Genomic DNA, 16,321 nt, shown 5'->3' with positions numbered 1-16,321 from the left:
ATATAAAAGATTTAATTAATTTATTTTCCAATAAACAATGATGAGCTATTAGTTTAGATTGGGACAAGAATGAGCTGCTTTTGCCAATTGATGCATCTTGTCGGCAGTTCGACAATGATATGTCGCTTAGTTTCTCAAAGAAATTAATATCATTAAATCAAGGAGAGCAAACACAAAATGAAGGTAAGTGGTCAAATTTTATTTCTTGATACACGAGTGACATGTTCGAGCGACTCGAGCATCGATATCGGCAAATGCACCAAATCAAGGAGAGCAAAAGTAGTTAAAACCGACAGCGTACAGTTACATTTGTTCCTTAGGTAGAAGAAAGAAAATGGAATCATAAACTAAGCTTGGAAGGTTATAAGTACAAAATATGCAAACGCATTCGCTTTATCGGATTTACATTGCACAGCTGATGTGAAGTAACAGCCAGCAGAGTTACTAAAAATTTACATTTCTCACACTCAATGCCCCAGATAGACACATATATAGGGGGAAAATTGAGGGACCCCCCAAAAAGAGAGAAAAGGGAAAAGAAACAAACAAGAAAATGAATGAAGGTGAAAAACAGGGGAACAATTTAAAACACAAACCCCTCTTAGTTATCCCTCTAACTCATTACTATATATGGCCGTTTCTTTTCTATCCCAAGGGGTGGATAAAACCATACAAAATGATCATATCATCACTTACCAGTAATATAAGCTGTGAGACTGTAAACATCCTGTTCATTTACAATCAAATTGGATTAGACTGACCCTTTTCCACGTCAGTGAGCCAAGTCCTCGCTCCCGACGCCCACACTGGACTTATCGATCATACACACGTTATATTGATCATATACTCTTGCTCGATTCTCCGCCCACCACTGTTCGGCTTGCTTCTCGGTAAATCGTTTCCGACTGCAACAAAAAAAGAGAAAAAATAACAGTGATGTGTTATAAATTCTGCATCTAAATATGGTAGACCATATGATTTACACAAATGATGCTATTACTACTGTGAGATTAGACAGATGAGCTACCACATGATTCATCATCTCCACACAGCATACTTCACAAAATTCAATATTAAACAACAAGAATAAATGTTTGATCCATACTGTTCTTGTCTCGCAAACTTCTGCTCATTAATAATGACGGGAAACATTGAAGTTTAAAGTTGATGGTTACCAGCGATAGCCAATGAATTTCGTTGACTTTTCCTCTTTAAGGCCATGCATAAGATTTCATATGAATGAATTATGGCGACGGTGGTTGATTTTGTTATAATAGCCTATACTTAGATGGTTAGATTGCCCCAAACACGCAATGAGCAAATCTGCTCTCAAGCAATACAAAAGAATAAAGATGGAAGCATAGGCATGTGCCTTGCCTTCTATTTGATAGTCTGATAACAAAGTTATGTAAACTACTAGCTTCAAATCAACTCTTTAACGAAGGATCAAGTCAGCGAGGCTGAAGAATTATACCTGAAACGCACTCGCTTGAGATCTTTGGCACCGCCCTGAAGAGAGGTAAACGTGATATATACACCAGGCTCATCTTGCTCAACCCATTCAGCATCATGACGAGAATCACTCTCTTTAACCTTGCTACCATTTCTAGTTGTTGAATCAAAATTGCTTTGTCTGTTATGGCCTGAACTACGATTACTTGCAGTGGTAGACCCATTAGACAGCAAGTTACTGTTTGATTCTATGATGTCGGCTTCTAGAGACATTGTTTGGCCATTAGATCTGTCAATTGATGGTGTAACCACATCATTGAGGGGAGGACTGGAGCCCAAGGAGGCCAGAGAAGGTGATTTGATGTTGCGAGCTGCTCCAACTGGAAGTCTTTCTGCCATTTCCTTTAACTGTCGAAAAACAGGAAAAGGAAATTTGCAACTTTTAAGTAAAAAAGATAATAGTAAAAATAAATCAGTATCGTTAATCTTTCTACTGAGAGAGGTTGAAAATTTTCCAACTGAAAGGAGTGCTAACCAAAGGTAAGACGATATCCAGTAACTTGGATCTAAATCAGGACTAGCAGCTACTCAAGCTACCATCACAATGTCAGCCAAAAACATTTGAAATATATATTTCTAGACCTTTGTAAATAAATTAGGTTGACTAAATAGTTTTAGTTGTTTGAGTCAGCGAGAACACAAGTAGATTTCTCTTTCCCCAAGGTAAAATGCCTAAGGGTCATAGGCTAGGATAAAACATAGTGGTAAAAGAATCTTAATTCATCAGTGAAATTTGAAATCCGTGCAAGTGGCTGTGGGTTCAAATCACGTTATCTTACGGTCACCTCCATCCAAAGCAACTAATATCACTCAGAATTCTTCACCACCCAGTGATAAAGCAAGAAAACAGTCCGTAGTTTTAGATTATGTGGACATGAAGAGGACTTTGTATTCGTAGGTAGACTAAATGAAGAGATTGAAGCCAAGGAACTATTCCAATGATCAATTAAAAAAGGGACGACTTGATATTCATGATTCGTGATTTACTATTTGTAATTGTTATATGAAGGCCCTCACGATACACACCGATGTAATGGAGCTCATGTAAAGGGCAATGCAAGATGTTCTATTTGCAGGTGAGAAACAGAAACAATAACAGCCATACATACATATATAACACCATAAATCAGCAGACCATCACATACAAGAATAAAACTTACTTGGGCAGTAAGCGACTTGATTACTTCCTTTGCTGCATTGCACTTTGTCGCTTCGCCTGCAGCAAATGACAGTGCTTCCTTCAATTGTTTGGTCGTTTTTTCCAACTCAATTTCTTGAAGTTGAGCTTTACGGGTAAGATTTTCAACCTGCAAAAAAAAAAACAAAAAAAAAAAAAACAATTGGTAAGACTTGATGCGTTCAGTGACGGCTAATTAAACTATGCTTTCCGTACAACAAAGAACAAAGAACGATGTAGACAAAATAATCTGAAACCGAATCTAAAGACCTTGAAGAAGTTCAATACAACAGTTCCATTTCTCAAGCAAAATAATTGTAGAATCAACATTTTCTATAAATTGTTTCAGACAAGAAACAGATTTCATTTGATAGAACGAGGGGAAAAAAGAGGGGGAGAAAATTATTTCCACCCAGGCACCAGTAAGGAACTTCAGAAGAACTTATTCGGCATTAATTAAAAATTAAAAAAAAGAAGGGCAATTAGGAAAACTCTAGAGAGAGAGGCAAGAGGATCCAAGAAATGTCATAAGCAACGGTTTCTTTCCTACCAATTCTTTTAACAAATTCATTTATTTTGACAATGAAATTGATTATAAATCCACCATAAACAATAATGAGGCACTTGCACCTTCATTCTTCTACTCATCATTTATTGTATCATAGGAATCAAACTAATACAACTACTATTCTCAAGCCGTGAAGTGGCTATATCTCCATGTAAAAAAATCTGTGTTACGTGACACCTTTTTGCTAAAAAAAAGTATATCAATTTAACTTCTCAAGATTAGTTAACTTTCATATACCATTTAACTCAACAACAAAATTATAATTATGAGAAACCATATGATCAACTATATTCAAGAAGCTTAGAGAAAATCAGATCCTGTGTACCTGAGCTTTTAACTTAACAACCTCCTGGCTAAGACCATCATTTGTCCTTTTAGCATCATCTACTACAATCTTTGGTGAGGTAAGACCTCCAAGAGTTGGGGTTGGTGTTGTTGAACGAGGTGGACTTGCTCGTCTTGATATAGGGGATGTTGCTCTTGAGACAATTCTAGAACCAGGAACTGAAGCAGAAAAGAACTTTTTGGATGACCCAAACACTGGATTAAAGGATTTAGAAAGAGCTCCCCACTGGGATCCTCCATTTGGAACTGGGGACACTCTGCTACTAATACTGTCAAATGTTTTGTTTTTCTTGGAAGTTTGGCTTTCTCCTTGCTTCCCAGATTCCATGGAAGAAAACCGAGCAAGTTGAGCACGAGACTTGACAGACTCCAGTTTCTCATCTTTCTCAACAAATTCAGTGGATCCTTGATTGATGCTTCTTCTTCGGCTCACTGAAGACTGAGAAGAAGCATCAGTTTCAAATGCTTTCCGTAGTTTGTTATAACAGTTATCACATACACGATAGGGTTTGTTAGGATTTGGGGCCATAGACGCCTTGTGACATTTCTTACTGCTGCAAGAATGACAGAAAACAAGTCCACAGTTATAACAGTTATGCCGCTTCCTTTTGAAGTTAAATGGTAAGTGGCAGCCAGAACACATAGACTGATCAACACCAGAAACCCATTTATGAAGGCAGATAGCCGCAGTAAAATTTGTTCCACAGGCAATGCTTTTAACTTGCTTGTCTTTCAAAGCTTCTACTAACGTTGGTGAATTTCTGTCATCCGTATCACCATGACCCAAACGACCATTTGCACCCTTGCCCCAAGTGTAGACTTCAGTTCTTGAAGTTAAAACAGCAACATGATAAGCACCACAAGCTATTTCTTCCACAAAACTTTTCGAAAGCTTTCCTTCAACTCGAACAGGAGCCTTCCCATCAGCATGAGGATTGCCTAACTGGCCATAAACGGGACTTCCCATTGTGTAAACATGACCAGATGTTGTAAGGGCAACAGTCAGGCTGTGCCCACATGAAACTCGACAAAAGTTAGGTTCAACAAGAGCTGCCACGCAAGTGGGCACAAGTTTTGTCTCTTTGTCACCATGCCCTAGTCGACCCTTATCTCCATCTCCCCATGTGAAAAGCTTCCCTGAAGAGCAATTGCTGGAACTCGAGCTACCAACCATAACTTCAACTACAGCAGCAGTATGCCAAACACCACAAGCAGCCCGCACAGTGCGTAGACCCTTGAGAGATTCCACTTCTCTGGGTATTGTGACACTGTTGCGATCTCCATGGCCTAAAACACCAAACGTTCCGTCACCGAAGGTAAAAAGTTGCCCTGCAGAGGTTACAACTGCAGTGTGCCAAGGTCCACAAGAGATAGAAGAGACATGTATGCCCTCCAATGGTCCATTTATTTTTTTGGGGATCCAGTGGCTTACTTCATTCCCATGGCCAAGAAGACCAAAATTATAAGTTCCATCACCCCATGTGTACAAATCACCAGAAAGTGTTACAGCACATGTGTGGTACTCACCACAAGATACCAGTTCAATATTTGTATTACCAAGGGCATCTACAAGCTTTGGTTGCAAAACATCAGAATCGACACCATGCCCAAGCCTGCCTCCTGATTCCTCCCCCCAGGAGAAAAGTTCTCCTTGCTTGGTCACTAAGGCAGCATGGCGTCCACCACAGGCAATATTCTGAACATCCAGAACTACAGCAGATTCCAGGACTTTAGGCAGCAAAGAATCCATTTTGATACTGAAACAACTTCCAACTCTATGACTTCCACCACCAAGAATAGCATCCCCAGTTCCTTCACCCCAAATATAAACATCCCCCAAGGCATCACCATCATCATGACCTGAGCCTTGGCTGGAAGAGCTGACAGCACTTGATAAACTAACTCTAAAAGCATCCATTCCCATTGCTTTCATCGGACCAAGCACGTCTGAACTACCTGATGATAAAGAATTGACTGATATACTGGCAGGATCAGAAGGGAAGAACCCCTTGGGAGGAACAGCATACAGTATCACATCTGACAATGCCTTATCTACTCCATTTTTAGGAGGGCTTCCAAATGGACTCTGAAGTCGAAAATCGCCATCCTATATATTTTGAAGGGGGAAAAACATTACTTATCTAAATTTACTTTGCCTAATAGACGAGGTAAGGAAGATATAAATTACCTTTTGTAAGCTATCATTGCTTCCAAAAGGTGAATTAAGAGGAGAACTTCTTCTGGTGTAAGTTCGAGGACTATTTGCTTCAGATTGCATTCCATCGCTCCTAGATTCTGTTCTCCATTTACGGTGATGGCTACGGGAAATTAATGTTTTCAAGCCATTGAACCAAACCTCAGCTTCATCTTTATCCTTGCAAATCTAGTATGCAGAAAAAATAACCAGATTATTAAGATTTTAAAATATCAAAGTAGCCAACATAAGTAAGGGTAAGAACGAGGCCAATGAACTGAATGCAAACAGAATAATAATCGAAATAATAATTAAAATACTAACATACCAAATCTAAAGATCTGTCATTATAGATTAGAGAAAATGACTGGTATTCCTTCTCTGGCCGCGGATACCTTTGAAATATTGGCTGGAAAGTTATGTGAAACAGATCTGATCAGTAGATAGTATACATATACCATAAAGTCATAAGTAAAATAGTCACTGGTTTCCATCAATGTTTTTAGTTGAAATAGGCCTAAAAATTTAGGTAGGACTCAGATCTTATGTTTCTTCAAAAAAAAAATCTCACATATACTATTTTGATTCTTATACCAACAAATTTTCTATCAAGATTGCTAAACAAAGACTAAAATGTGACATTTTCTAAAGTTCAAGGACTAAACAGAAAAAATATCAGGTCCAAGGACCAAAAAAAATACGTGAAAAAAATCAATCTCATTCAATTAGGAATAACCAAATGCCAAAATACCAATTACTACTTCTCTTTTTATGCGGAGGAAAAAAGACCAATACAGACTAAACTTATGTGCTCAAGGTGGTTCTTCCAAGGACGCTGTATCATGAACCTATACAGAGACTGAATAGTAAAGCAATTTTAACATACACTTTAAAAGGAGATGTACATTAAATATCTTTCCTTAGTATTTCTGTTATTCTCTACTTTTTCTTGGTTATAACCCAACACGTGTACCTTCAAGGAAAGATTTAACATAGATGACGTGTAAGCAACTTAAAGTTTCAAAATCCATCAAATTCTTAACTTCATAAATAGACCACAAACAATGTAAGCAGTTACCTTTTCAGTTGTGACTCTTCAGTATATCTCTAAAGTTCAGTCATAAACATTACCACGGTTCCTTGATAATTATCTTAATATCACATTGCATGCAAATCAATGTGGATATAGCCACAAAGGCAGGGGAGAATAAGCATAGGTATTAAAGAAATCAAACATTTAAAAAATGGTACTTACAGTGCGTTGCCCAGATATTATTCTAGAAACATGACTTAGCTTAAGGTGTTTCTCCTCTTTCCCTGAAAACCAAATCAGAACAGACTCATCCTGAAACATAAAACACCGCCAATCACTTTCAGTTCTTATGACACTACCCCATGCAACTAAAATCAAGAAGAGAAGGAATCATAGTATAGAGCTCCATCAACAACCAAAGTAAAAGAAAAGAGTGATAAAAGTTTGATATTGACTCAATTACGTTAGGATCTAAAACACGGCAAATTACCTGCTCATCTTTTCTATCCAACTCAACTAGAAAATAAATTCGACAAATTTAGGGGGAGAATACCATGTTATGCAGCTGGACTTGGATATCCCTTACTTTAAGATGATATGTTATCCAAGTAAACAATTTTCATACGATGATCTCATTGAGAAAAGTTTGTGCACCGTTATGGCATTACAACTAAGCTTATCCCATCAGAAGTTAGTAACATGCGTACAACAATAATGGCTATTAAAAAAGTGTAATTTCTGAACAAATGCAACAACAATTACAACAGAACCAGACTTACATTGGAAAGCCGGAAAGGACAGAATTTTGGTTTTCCCCTCCTTCCATACTTCAGCAGATAAGCTCCCTTCTTTAGAGCAATAATGGACTGAAATATGCAAAACAAAAAAAAATATTACATACTATATGCATGTGGAGGCCAACTACGCGCCTTCCAGAAGTTTGGCTATCAACTCGTGGAAATATAGATGCTACAGATTCCAGAAAAGAAATTGGATGGTCATTCGACAATTACTAAAAATCAAAACTGAAAAAATATTATTCATCATGATTTCCATTTTCCTCTCTACAGTCTCAAATACCATGTTGCACTTATTCAATACCCTGAAATGTTGCCAATTGACATTATTGGCTACAACGGCTAATCTTTGGAATCCATTTGGCTATTTGGATCGATAAATGACCATACAACACAGGAAAGGATTCCTTTACAATGATTGCTCTAACTTGATCCTATCCTATGAATTAAATTTAGATTCAGGGCATCAGTGTTGAGAAGGGAAGTGATGGTTCTTCTAGATTCATCTTCAACCATTGTCATTCTACAAGAAGGTAGCCTAGTTCATTCTAGACCAACGAGAGTGGGTGTAGGATGCATCCTTCGGTTTGTCTAAGAAATTTTTGAAAACATACATCGACAGATCGTATGGAATCTTCCAACGGTATAATTATTTTACCAACGGTGAATTGCTTCATTAGAACTTGAAAGTGTAGCTGTCCAGGAAACAGCCATCAAATTCAGCACACAAAAACCTTCAACCAATTAATTTACTGGTCACATCCCGCTAAGTAAATCAAACTTGCCTCCAGAAATTCATAAAAAAAAAATAATAATAATAATAATAATAATAATCCAATTCAATTTCTGATGGCTGCATCGCAGTTCAAACGCCACTCGTTTGCACTGAATATGAGACTAGACATGCGAGTGATGGCGACGGCAGTGCAAAACGATACCGGGAAAAATTCCACTGCTTCATTTATACGCTTGTTGCAATGATTTGATAGAAACATAGCAGTAAATGTTATAAACAAGCAAATCATGGACAACATACGTTTGAGTAGTACAAGGATATAAAAGAGAAGAAAATGGATGAGAGCACCTGCTCGATATCCCTTTCCACCGGACCATTCCTATTAAGATCTGAAGTGATTCTATCCATCCTCGACATCAAGTTTTCCCCCGCTTGAACCCTCAAATCTGAAGACTCGACCTTAACTCACCCATTCTCAAAACCAATCGCCTCCATTGACCAGTTCTTGCGAGAAGCCGCTCAATCTACACCTAAAACTCAAATTCAACGAGCACTTCCAATCTACAACACTAAAATCCTCCATCTCAACTCAACTACACAGCTCCCGTCCGATTCATCCAGCCACCGCTCTGAAACTGCGCCGTCTCTGAAGCACAATAGCTGCAAATTCTTGAATAACTTCACTGAATTGACTTAGGCAGGCGGCTGCTTCAATGACTTGACTGGAGAATATAACAGCTAGGTTTAAACAATCGAAATGGGCAACAAAAGAGGTGAACCTCCACAGATTCGCGTGAACAGGCCGCAAAAGTTTAAGTTATACCTCTGACTGTATGAGAACTGAAGCACCACCTGAGCGTGAAAGTGCAAGAAAGTGAAAGAAACCTGGAAACTATGATCTGATTCGGAGTTGCAGGGAAGAGAGAGAAAGAGAGACCAGAAAGCCGAGGAGAGAGAACGACAGAGTGAAGAGGAGGACGAATAGAATGAATGTTAAATTATCAAAAAAAAAAAAAAAAAAAATTGTGGTTAAAAATATAATCTAACCTTTCTTTGCATGTGATTAAATTTATAGATGAAAAAGTGTGTATCCAATCCAACAAAACAAATATAAACACGTACATGAAAAAATTAAAGATGCGTGACATTTGTATCAATCATATTTACTGTCGTCTTGTTTTGTTTTTTTCTTTTATAATCGTTTTTATTTGTGGAGTTTATTCATTAAATTAGGGTTAAAATGAAAATTTTCAAAATTCGAATATAATAAAAATTATATGAATTTTATCATCATTTTCAACATTATTAACTCTTAAGTACATTTTAAGTAATGATAAAACAATTAAATGTCATTTTTCTACTCATCACTCATATATTTGTTAATAATGATGAGTTTTTAACAAGCTTGAGAAACTTTAATAACATTAAATTAAATTAAATTAAATTAATATTCAAAGGCAACATTAATATGAAATGTAGAGCTTAACACACACACATATAATATAACATTACATTACAACCGTCATGGCTAACAATAGTATTATTTGTTTTTATTTATTTATTTGTTTTTTGGAACTCACTATAGTTTTATTTGTTAGATAAAATAGTATAAAATGAAAATTGGAATGCAAATATTAGTGAAAGAAAAAAAAAAAGTTTATATGATATGTGACAATGCCCACGATACTTTGTCAAATTTCGATGCTGACATTTGCCCTTTCCATTTTCTCTCCCTTCATCGGTTGGATCTTCACACGTATCCAATTTTTAAATAGATCATCATTTTTTTTTTTTTTTTGTTATTCAATCTTTTCTAAATCAGTGAACTTACGTACATAAAATTAAATGTTTAGTAGGACATAAATTTTTAATTTTATATTCAAATAGGTTCATAAATTTTTAAATAAATGCAAAATTGAAACTAATTGAAAGTTAAAAATTAATTAGACAAAATAAATTCATGTAGATTGGATTTGTATTAATATGATAGGGAAGAATAAGGTTAAAAGGTCTAGAGTGCTTGAGTTTAGGATTTGTAAAATAAGACAAATGAATTTAAAAAAAAAAAAAAAAAAAAAAAAAACTCATAAGCTTCGCTTGTGGGATTAACAAAATGCATGGCAAAACATTTTTTTTTTTTTTTTAATGCAAAAGGTACTAATTTTTTTTTAAAAGGATTTAAAAAATCAATTTGGATTATATAACCAAACACCATAAAGTATTTAAAAGGTATTTTTTTCTTTTTCATTCCAAAAGTCATACCATATAATTTAGACTAGGTAAAGTGAGAGAAGAAATAGACCAATTTAATCATAACTCAACTGATTTGAATACAAAAAAAGTAAGTTCGAATTAGACCAATTTAAACATTGCAAACAGGAGAAAAAAAAATTATTAAAAGGAACAAAGAATGAGAGGAAGAAGGGGGAGGGTACACTTTTTGGAAAAGTGGGGTGTGAGAGTGATGGAGGGCACAAGTGATTTGTAAGTTCCTTTTTCGAAGTGGTCCAAAACTCTAAGCTTTTTAAAAATTCTAAATCTCGAGCTGTAAATGAATCCCTTACATTGAATGGTTTTGATTCCTCAGTTGTAAATGAAGCCCTACAAACTCAAAACTCTTATTTCTTTGTGTGAAATGTGCTTATCATACAAATTGAGAGGCTAAGGCAGGCCCCTCCAATTGCAACCCAACCCCCCACCCACATGATGATCGCACAAACAAAAGCCACCTAAAAAGCCCCTCCCTTTTCTATTCCATCTTCTTCTACATCATTCATTTATCTCTGCAACCTTTTCCAAGCCTTCTTTTTTACCATCCCCCCCCCCCCCCCCCCCATAGCCGAGCTAATGAGTGGTTCATGTGATCTCGTGTTGGTTGCGAGGAGAACCTAAGCTTTTAAATAATAATTCGAGACAACAAATATCTCTTTCGACTGATTGAAAACAACAATACACGCAAGAATTCAGCAGATTTTGAAGGGAAGTTCATGTGCAGGGACGTGTAGAGATGGACAATTTCAACGACAGTTTCAATCGAAATCATACATTTTAATGATTAAGATCGAGATCGAAACGGGATAGTTCCAATTCCAAGTGCTAACAAATTTGGTGATTGAAGCATTCAGAGAGACTGTTTTGGCTTGCATTGTTTCAGAACAGCATCATCACTAGAACCACTTCAAGACAACATAACATAATTCAAGATGTGTGGCTCAGAAATCCTTCAAATGCTTGGTAGATAAGTAAGCTGTTTTCACAATTAATGTTAAGACTTTGAAACAGCGCCTTGAATCAAACATATCGAGTCATAAATGGACGGTGCAGTTATAATACATTGTCAACGACGCTTCTCTGTCAATCAAACAAAATTACAGCAGTACAAATCGACGTGACCTGACTCGATACGAGATCGAGCATCCATGCACAAAAACAAAAACAAAAACAAAAACATGCAGGCTTTGTACTTATACACACGAGAGGAGAGGAGAGGAGAGGGAGAGAACCTGACAGCCAGAATCTGCCTAAGGTTTGCTGCAACTCACTAACATTGCTACCCAATTTACAATAACTCCAAATTATGTACCCGAATCAGACGACCTTGTCGAGCCTCTACCGTTACTCAATCTAACGATGAGCTGGTATCTTCAGCTTCGTCAACAGTGAAGCTGTATGGCATCTCCATTGTGGACCTACATGACATGGGCTGCTGTTAATATATAGCTCACTGAAAATCTCCAAGGAGATGCACTCATGTTACAGTACAGAATATGAGATCCCATGGGCTTGGACCATTACAAATGGTATCAGAGCCAGACACCGGGCGATGTGCTAACGAGGAGGTCGAGTCTCGAAGGGTGTGGATACAAGGCAGTGTGCCAGCAAGAACGCTGGCCCCGAAGGGGGTGGATTGTGAGATCCCACATCGGTTGGGGAGGAGAACTAAACATTCTTTATAAGGGTGTGGAAACCTCTCCCTAGCATATACGTTTTAAAGTCTTTGAAGGGAAGCCCGAAAGGAAAAGCCTAAACAGAACAATATCTGCTAGCGTTGAGCTTGGACCATTACATATATGCAGCAATTTTAACCATATTAAAGGTGAAGAAACCAGATCAAGGACGTGTATGCTGACCTGCTAGTATGATTTTTCCGCCCTGGTTTTTCAGAAAATGACGCTTTAGCTGCATAGCCTGACCGAGGTAAATCCAACGGAGATCGATACGCAACCTAGATATACAAGTAGGGGAAGTTTAAGCAAGAAACCACAATATTATTACATTATGCAAAACATGAAACCACTTGAACTCACAGCCAATTCATTTGTTGGTGGGATCTTCCCTCTAACTGGATCACTACTTTCATTTACTGCCTTTTCTTCTCCATTGAACATTTCCTATATAAGCACAAAAGAATCAGAATAATTCAAGAACATTCAATAAAAAGGTATGAAGTACAAACCTTTGACATCTTTTTAGGATTATAGTCCAAATAACCACTCCTACAAAAACTCTTCGAGCCAACACTGCCACGGTTATGCAACGGCGTCTCTGTCTGTTCACTAGCAACTTTCGAAGAGTAGGAGCCATGGTTGTTGGAAACAGAGCCCGTCCTACTTCTAGGAACGTTATAGTCCGAGTTCATTCGGCGATCCCTTTTACTACTACTAGAAAGTGTCAACCCACCGGATTCCTCGTACATATTCAAGGGAGAGTTCTGGCGGGGAAACGGATCGGTTTTGTTGTAATAGTTGGAACATTTCTTTAAAGGGTAAATAGAATTATTTTCCTGACACTCAGGTCTACATGTAATGCCAGTGGGGGCTGCTTCCTCCATATATGAGTCCTGAGAACTCATATTTGAACTAAGCACTTCGTACCTCTATAGAGCAAGAAAAGGTTAGAAGAACAAAAACCACAATAAAATAGCTTCTTAAGAAAGCCATAATTTAGGTTCACTTACTGAGACGAGAGCTCGTTGTTTCTTCATCGTCAACGTGTCTGGAGAACGAGGAAGTAGCGCATTTCCGACATAGTATGAATCTGTGAAGTATCCATCAAAAAATAGGTATGATGCTCAATGAAAGCTTGTTCTAGCAGTTGAATAAAAATCATCGTACTGTAAGGCATGACAGATTCTGCATTCGACGAAGAACTTAAACTAAGAGTACCTAACATTCTAATATCCTCGACCGAGTACTCGCCATCCCGTGTAAGAGATGGAAAATAATTGAACAAGAAATATAGTTCCCTGAAAAGATTGCAACGTCACCGAATCGTGATACTGCTGCAGGTTCTTTAGATTTAAATCCTTTAGCAACGGGTGGCGAAAATGAAAAAGGTATTCAGAGCCCTATTATGCATGACCAATTTCACTATAATGACTAATACAACAGGAAAAACTTGATATTTGGTAAACAATGAATATTATTGGATGGCACAAGATAGTAAATATAGTTTTTATTGAGCAAAACAATAGGTGAAAACATTTTCATTTACAAGAGTAAATTCATATGCTATAGAAGAGGCTACTATGAAAAATAGGAACATTCTCGACATCGAGACACGTTCTATTGTTTACCATGGATTGGACCTTTAGCTTGGGACTCGAATGCACCAGGAGGAAGTGGCTGGAATTCGACGCCAAGTGATGGACCATCCTCCCGATATTGCACGCCCAACTGTCTCTTAACAGCAGTAATAGCAGCATTTTCAGCTTCCCCCTTCACTTTTAAATAGCCAGACGGTTTGTATCGCAGCGAGTTTAAAGCCTTTGGATTCGACGGTGGAAAAGCGCTCTCATGCGTTAAATACTGAGAAACTTCTGTATCATATGGATTCTCACTTTGAGATAATAACCTATCTTTTAAAGACGAGCTGCTTTCCGAAGATGTATTTTCCATATTACTAACATTTTCTGCATAGTGAGTCCTACGCTCAAGAACATTATCGGTAGCTAGCTCACGACCGTAAGGCTTTTGACTCTCGACTTCACGTGGATCAACATGCCAATAGTCTCCATTTTTGGTGCTACCACATGAATCTTGTGCAAGTCCACTGCCATGATCTTGTATAACACCACTGGAACGATCCTGTCGAACGCTCGTATATGTTTCACAAAATCGTTTGTCTTTTAATCTTCTGTGGCAAAACCATCCAGATATTTGCTTTTCAGTCAAGCCTAGCTGCTCTGCAAGCTGTGATTTCATTTCCTCGGTCGGATACTTATGGTCTGGAATTGGCATTAAACACTTCTTTTCAGATTACAAAGAGCCTAACGAAGGAATTTACAACAGGATAAACTCTTACCATTGTAGAACTTCTCTAAAGCAATCAACTGGGTTGGTGTCTTCAGCTTCCGTTTCTTGTTCTTCTCCGTCGAATCTTTGTTCTCCTCCGAATGCATAGCATTACCCAACTCTGAGTTCAAGACAAAACAACAAATCACTGAAAAAAAAACCAGCTACCTCAAACTCAGGTGGGGCATTACCATTACCAGAGAATCAAAGCTCTGGAAAACGACAGACAAAACCCAAAAGAGAAAAAGGCACAGAATCAAAATCGAGTTTCTATTTGAGTGTTCATCCGATTGATCGGACCGGAAACTCAAAACTATTGGCACAGAATCAAAATTATGAACACAGGGATGGATAGATGCCTAAAAGGAACCGACCCGACGCAAAACCAAATCCAAATCGAAGAGAGGCATTACGAAATTAGACGATCTGAGGAGAAGGGGGAATACCTTGTTCCATGGCGAAAGATTCTTGGGTCTGTGTCTTCCTCTGCTGTGTGCTACTGCTTGTTTTGGCATCTATTGACCCAAAAGGAGGAACCCATCAAGTTAAGAAGATTGAAGCGTAAGGCAATGCGAGATGGGTAGCATAAATTCATGTGTTTGGTTAATTAAACACATAATTAAAAAATTAAAAAAAAAAAAAACAAAAAAACAAAACAAAACAAACCCAAATAGAAAAAAGTGGGGGATTTCTTTTTATGAAGGTGAAGAAGAAGAGGCAAGAAATCTCTTTGGATTTTGCGTATTGGGTTTCTTGTTGCAATAACTATTTACAGTTAAATTTTTTGTTTTGCTCGGAATTAAATCCAATTTTGGCTCTTTTCTCATGTTTATCTCCCCCTCTGGTATCACTCCTACGAGTATCTTCTGCAGGAAAACCAATTTTTTTTTTAAATGCGCGACGACCAAATGTTCCTCGACTCTTCAGCCACGCCCGATTCCAATTCCAATTCCAAATCCCAGTTTCTAATCAAATTCATCTGTTTCGGCTGTCTCTCGCATTTCGTCTCATCGTTAAATGATGACATCCAAATTGAAAACGTTTAATCATAAATTAACTTTTTTTTAGTTTTTGATTCTTTTAATTTCTTCATTTCATAACATTGATACCAACAATTTATTGGTAAAAAAAAACATTGATATGAACCAACATATATTTTCAATATTATAGTTTCCACTCTCGTGTTTTGAAATTTATTTGTAATCGGTTATTGAGTAAAATTGACATGATGACATGGTAATTTAACATAGTTTCGACTCCAACTATCACTGATGCCGGGTAAACTACTAGAGCATTAATTTTGATCTAGGACAAGTTTTTCGACCTCACAATTGATCGAGTTTTTTTAGCATGATTTAAGTTCATAAGATTCAACTACAAAAATGAACGTACATTTTACTAGTATATAACTTCGTATACTCATGATCAATCTCGTTTGAGTGTAGTTTCGAATGAGAACCCATTGAGTTTTGGGGTTGGTTTCAAATACTAACAAGTATTGCAATTTTTGGAAATGTAGGGGCTGCTATGCAAATACAAGCTATATAGCTTTAAATGGGGCCCACAACGAACCTTTTCAGTGCAGTTTAGAAAGGACAATTTCGTAAATTTGTTCCTTTCCAATTTGGACCTCTGTTGGGAAAGCCCAACCGATATAAAACTCATA

The 16,321-nt window shown here is 37.3% G+C and overlaps 2 protein-coding genes across 4 annotated transcripts; both read right to left on the bottom strand.

Moving 5' to 3' along the window:
* Positions 1–368: 368 nt before the first annotated feature.
* Positions 369–9,352, bottom strand: LOC111777823 (PH, RCC1 and FYVE domains-containing protein 1). Its single transcript, XM_023657544.2, has 10 exons — positions 9,186–9,352; positions 8,711–9,084; positions 7,609–7,695; positions 7,052–7,141; positions 6,125–6,205; positions 5,791–5,985; positions 3,583–5,709; positions 2,673–2,819; positions 1,475–1,860; positions 369–905 (listed from the first exon to the last, which is right to left on the bottom strand). The coding sequence occupies exons 2-10, from the start codon at positions 8,777–8,779 to the stop codon at positions 773–775; spliced, it is 3,315 nt and encodes a 1,104-aa protein (XP_023513312.2). The 5' UTR covers positions 8,780–9,084; positions 9,186–9,352; the 3' UTR covers positions 369–772.
* Positions 9,353–11,648: 2,296 nt separating this feature from the next.
* Positions 11,649–15,288, bottom strand: LOC111777822 (uncharacterized). 3 transcript variants are annotated; one of them, XM_087118405.1, is made up of 8 exons: positions 15,102–15,288; positions 14,666–14,867; positions 13,938–14,588; positions 13,320–13,399; positions 12,819–13,238; positions 12,670–12,753; positions 12,493–12,587; positions 11,649–12,051 (listed from the first exon to the last, which is right to left on the bottom strand). In XM_087118405.1, the coding sequence occupies exons 2-8, from the start codon at positions 14,760–14,762 to the stop codon at positions 11,982–11,984; spliced, it is 1,497 nt and encodes a 498-aa protein (XP_086974531.1). In that variant the 5' UTR covers positions 14,763–14,867; positions 15,102–15,288; the 3' UTR covers positions 11,649–11,981. The 3 variants fall into 3 exon arrangements, with proteins under 3 accessions (XP_086974531.1, XP_023513310.1, XP_023513311.1); XM_023657542.2 differs by having other exon boundaries at positions 14,666–14,803; XM_023657543.2 differs by having other exon boundaries at positions 14,666–14,776.
* Between the last annotated feature and the right edge of the window lie 1,033 nt (positions 15,289–16,321).

The sequence above is a fragment of the Cucurbita pepo genome, chromosome 16 (genome assembly GCF_057944985.1).
Source record: "Cucurbita pepo subsp. pepo isolate OVF chromosome 16, ASM5794498v1, whole genome shotgun sequence".
NCBI lineage: Eukaryota > Viridiplantae > Streptophyta > Magnoliopsida > Cucurbitales > Cucurbitaceae > Cucurbita > Cucurbita pepo.
This window is presented reverse-complemented; position numbering and strand designations above follow the sequence as displayed.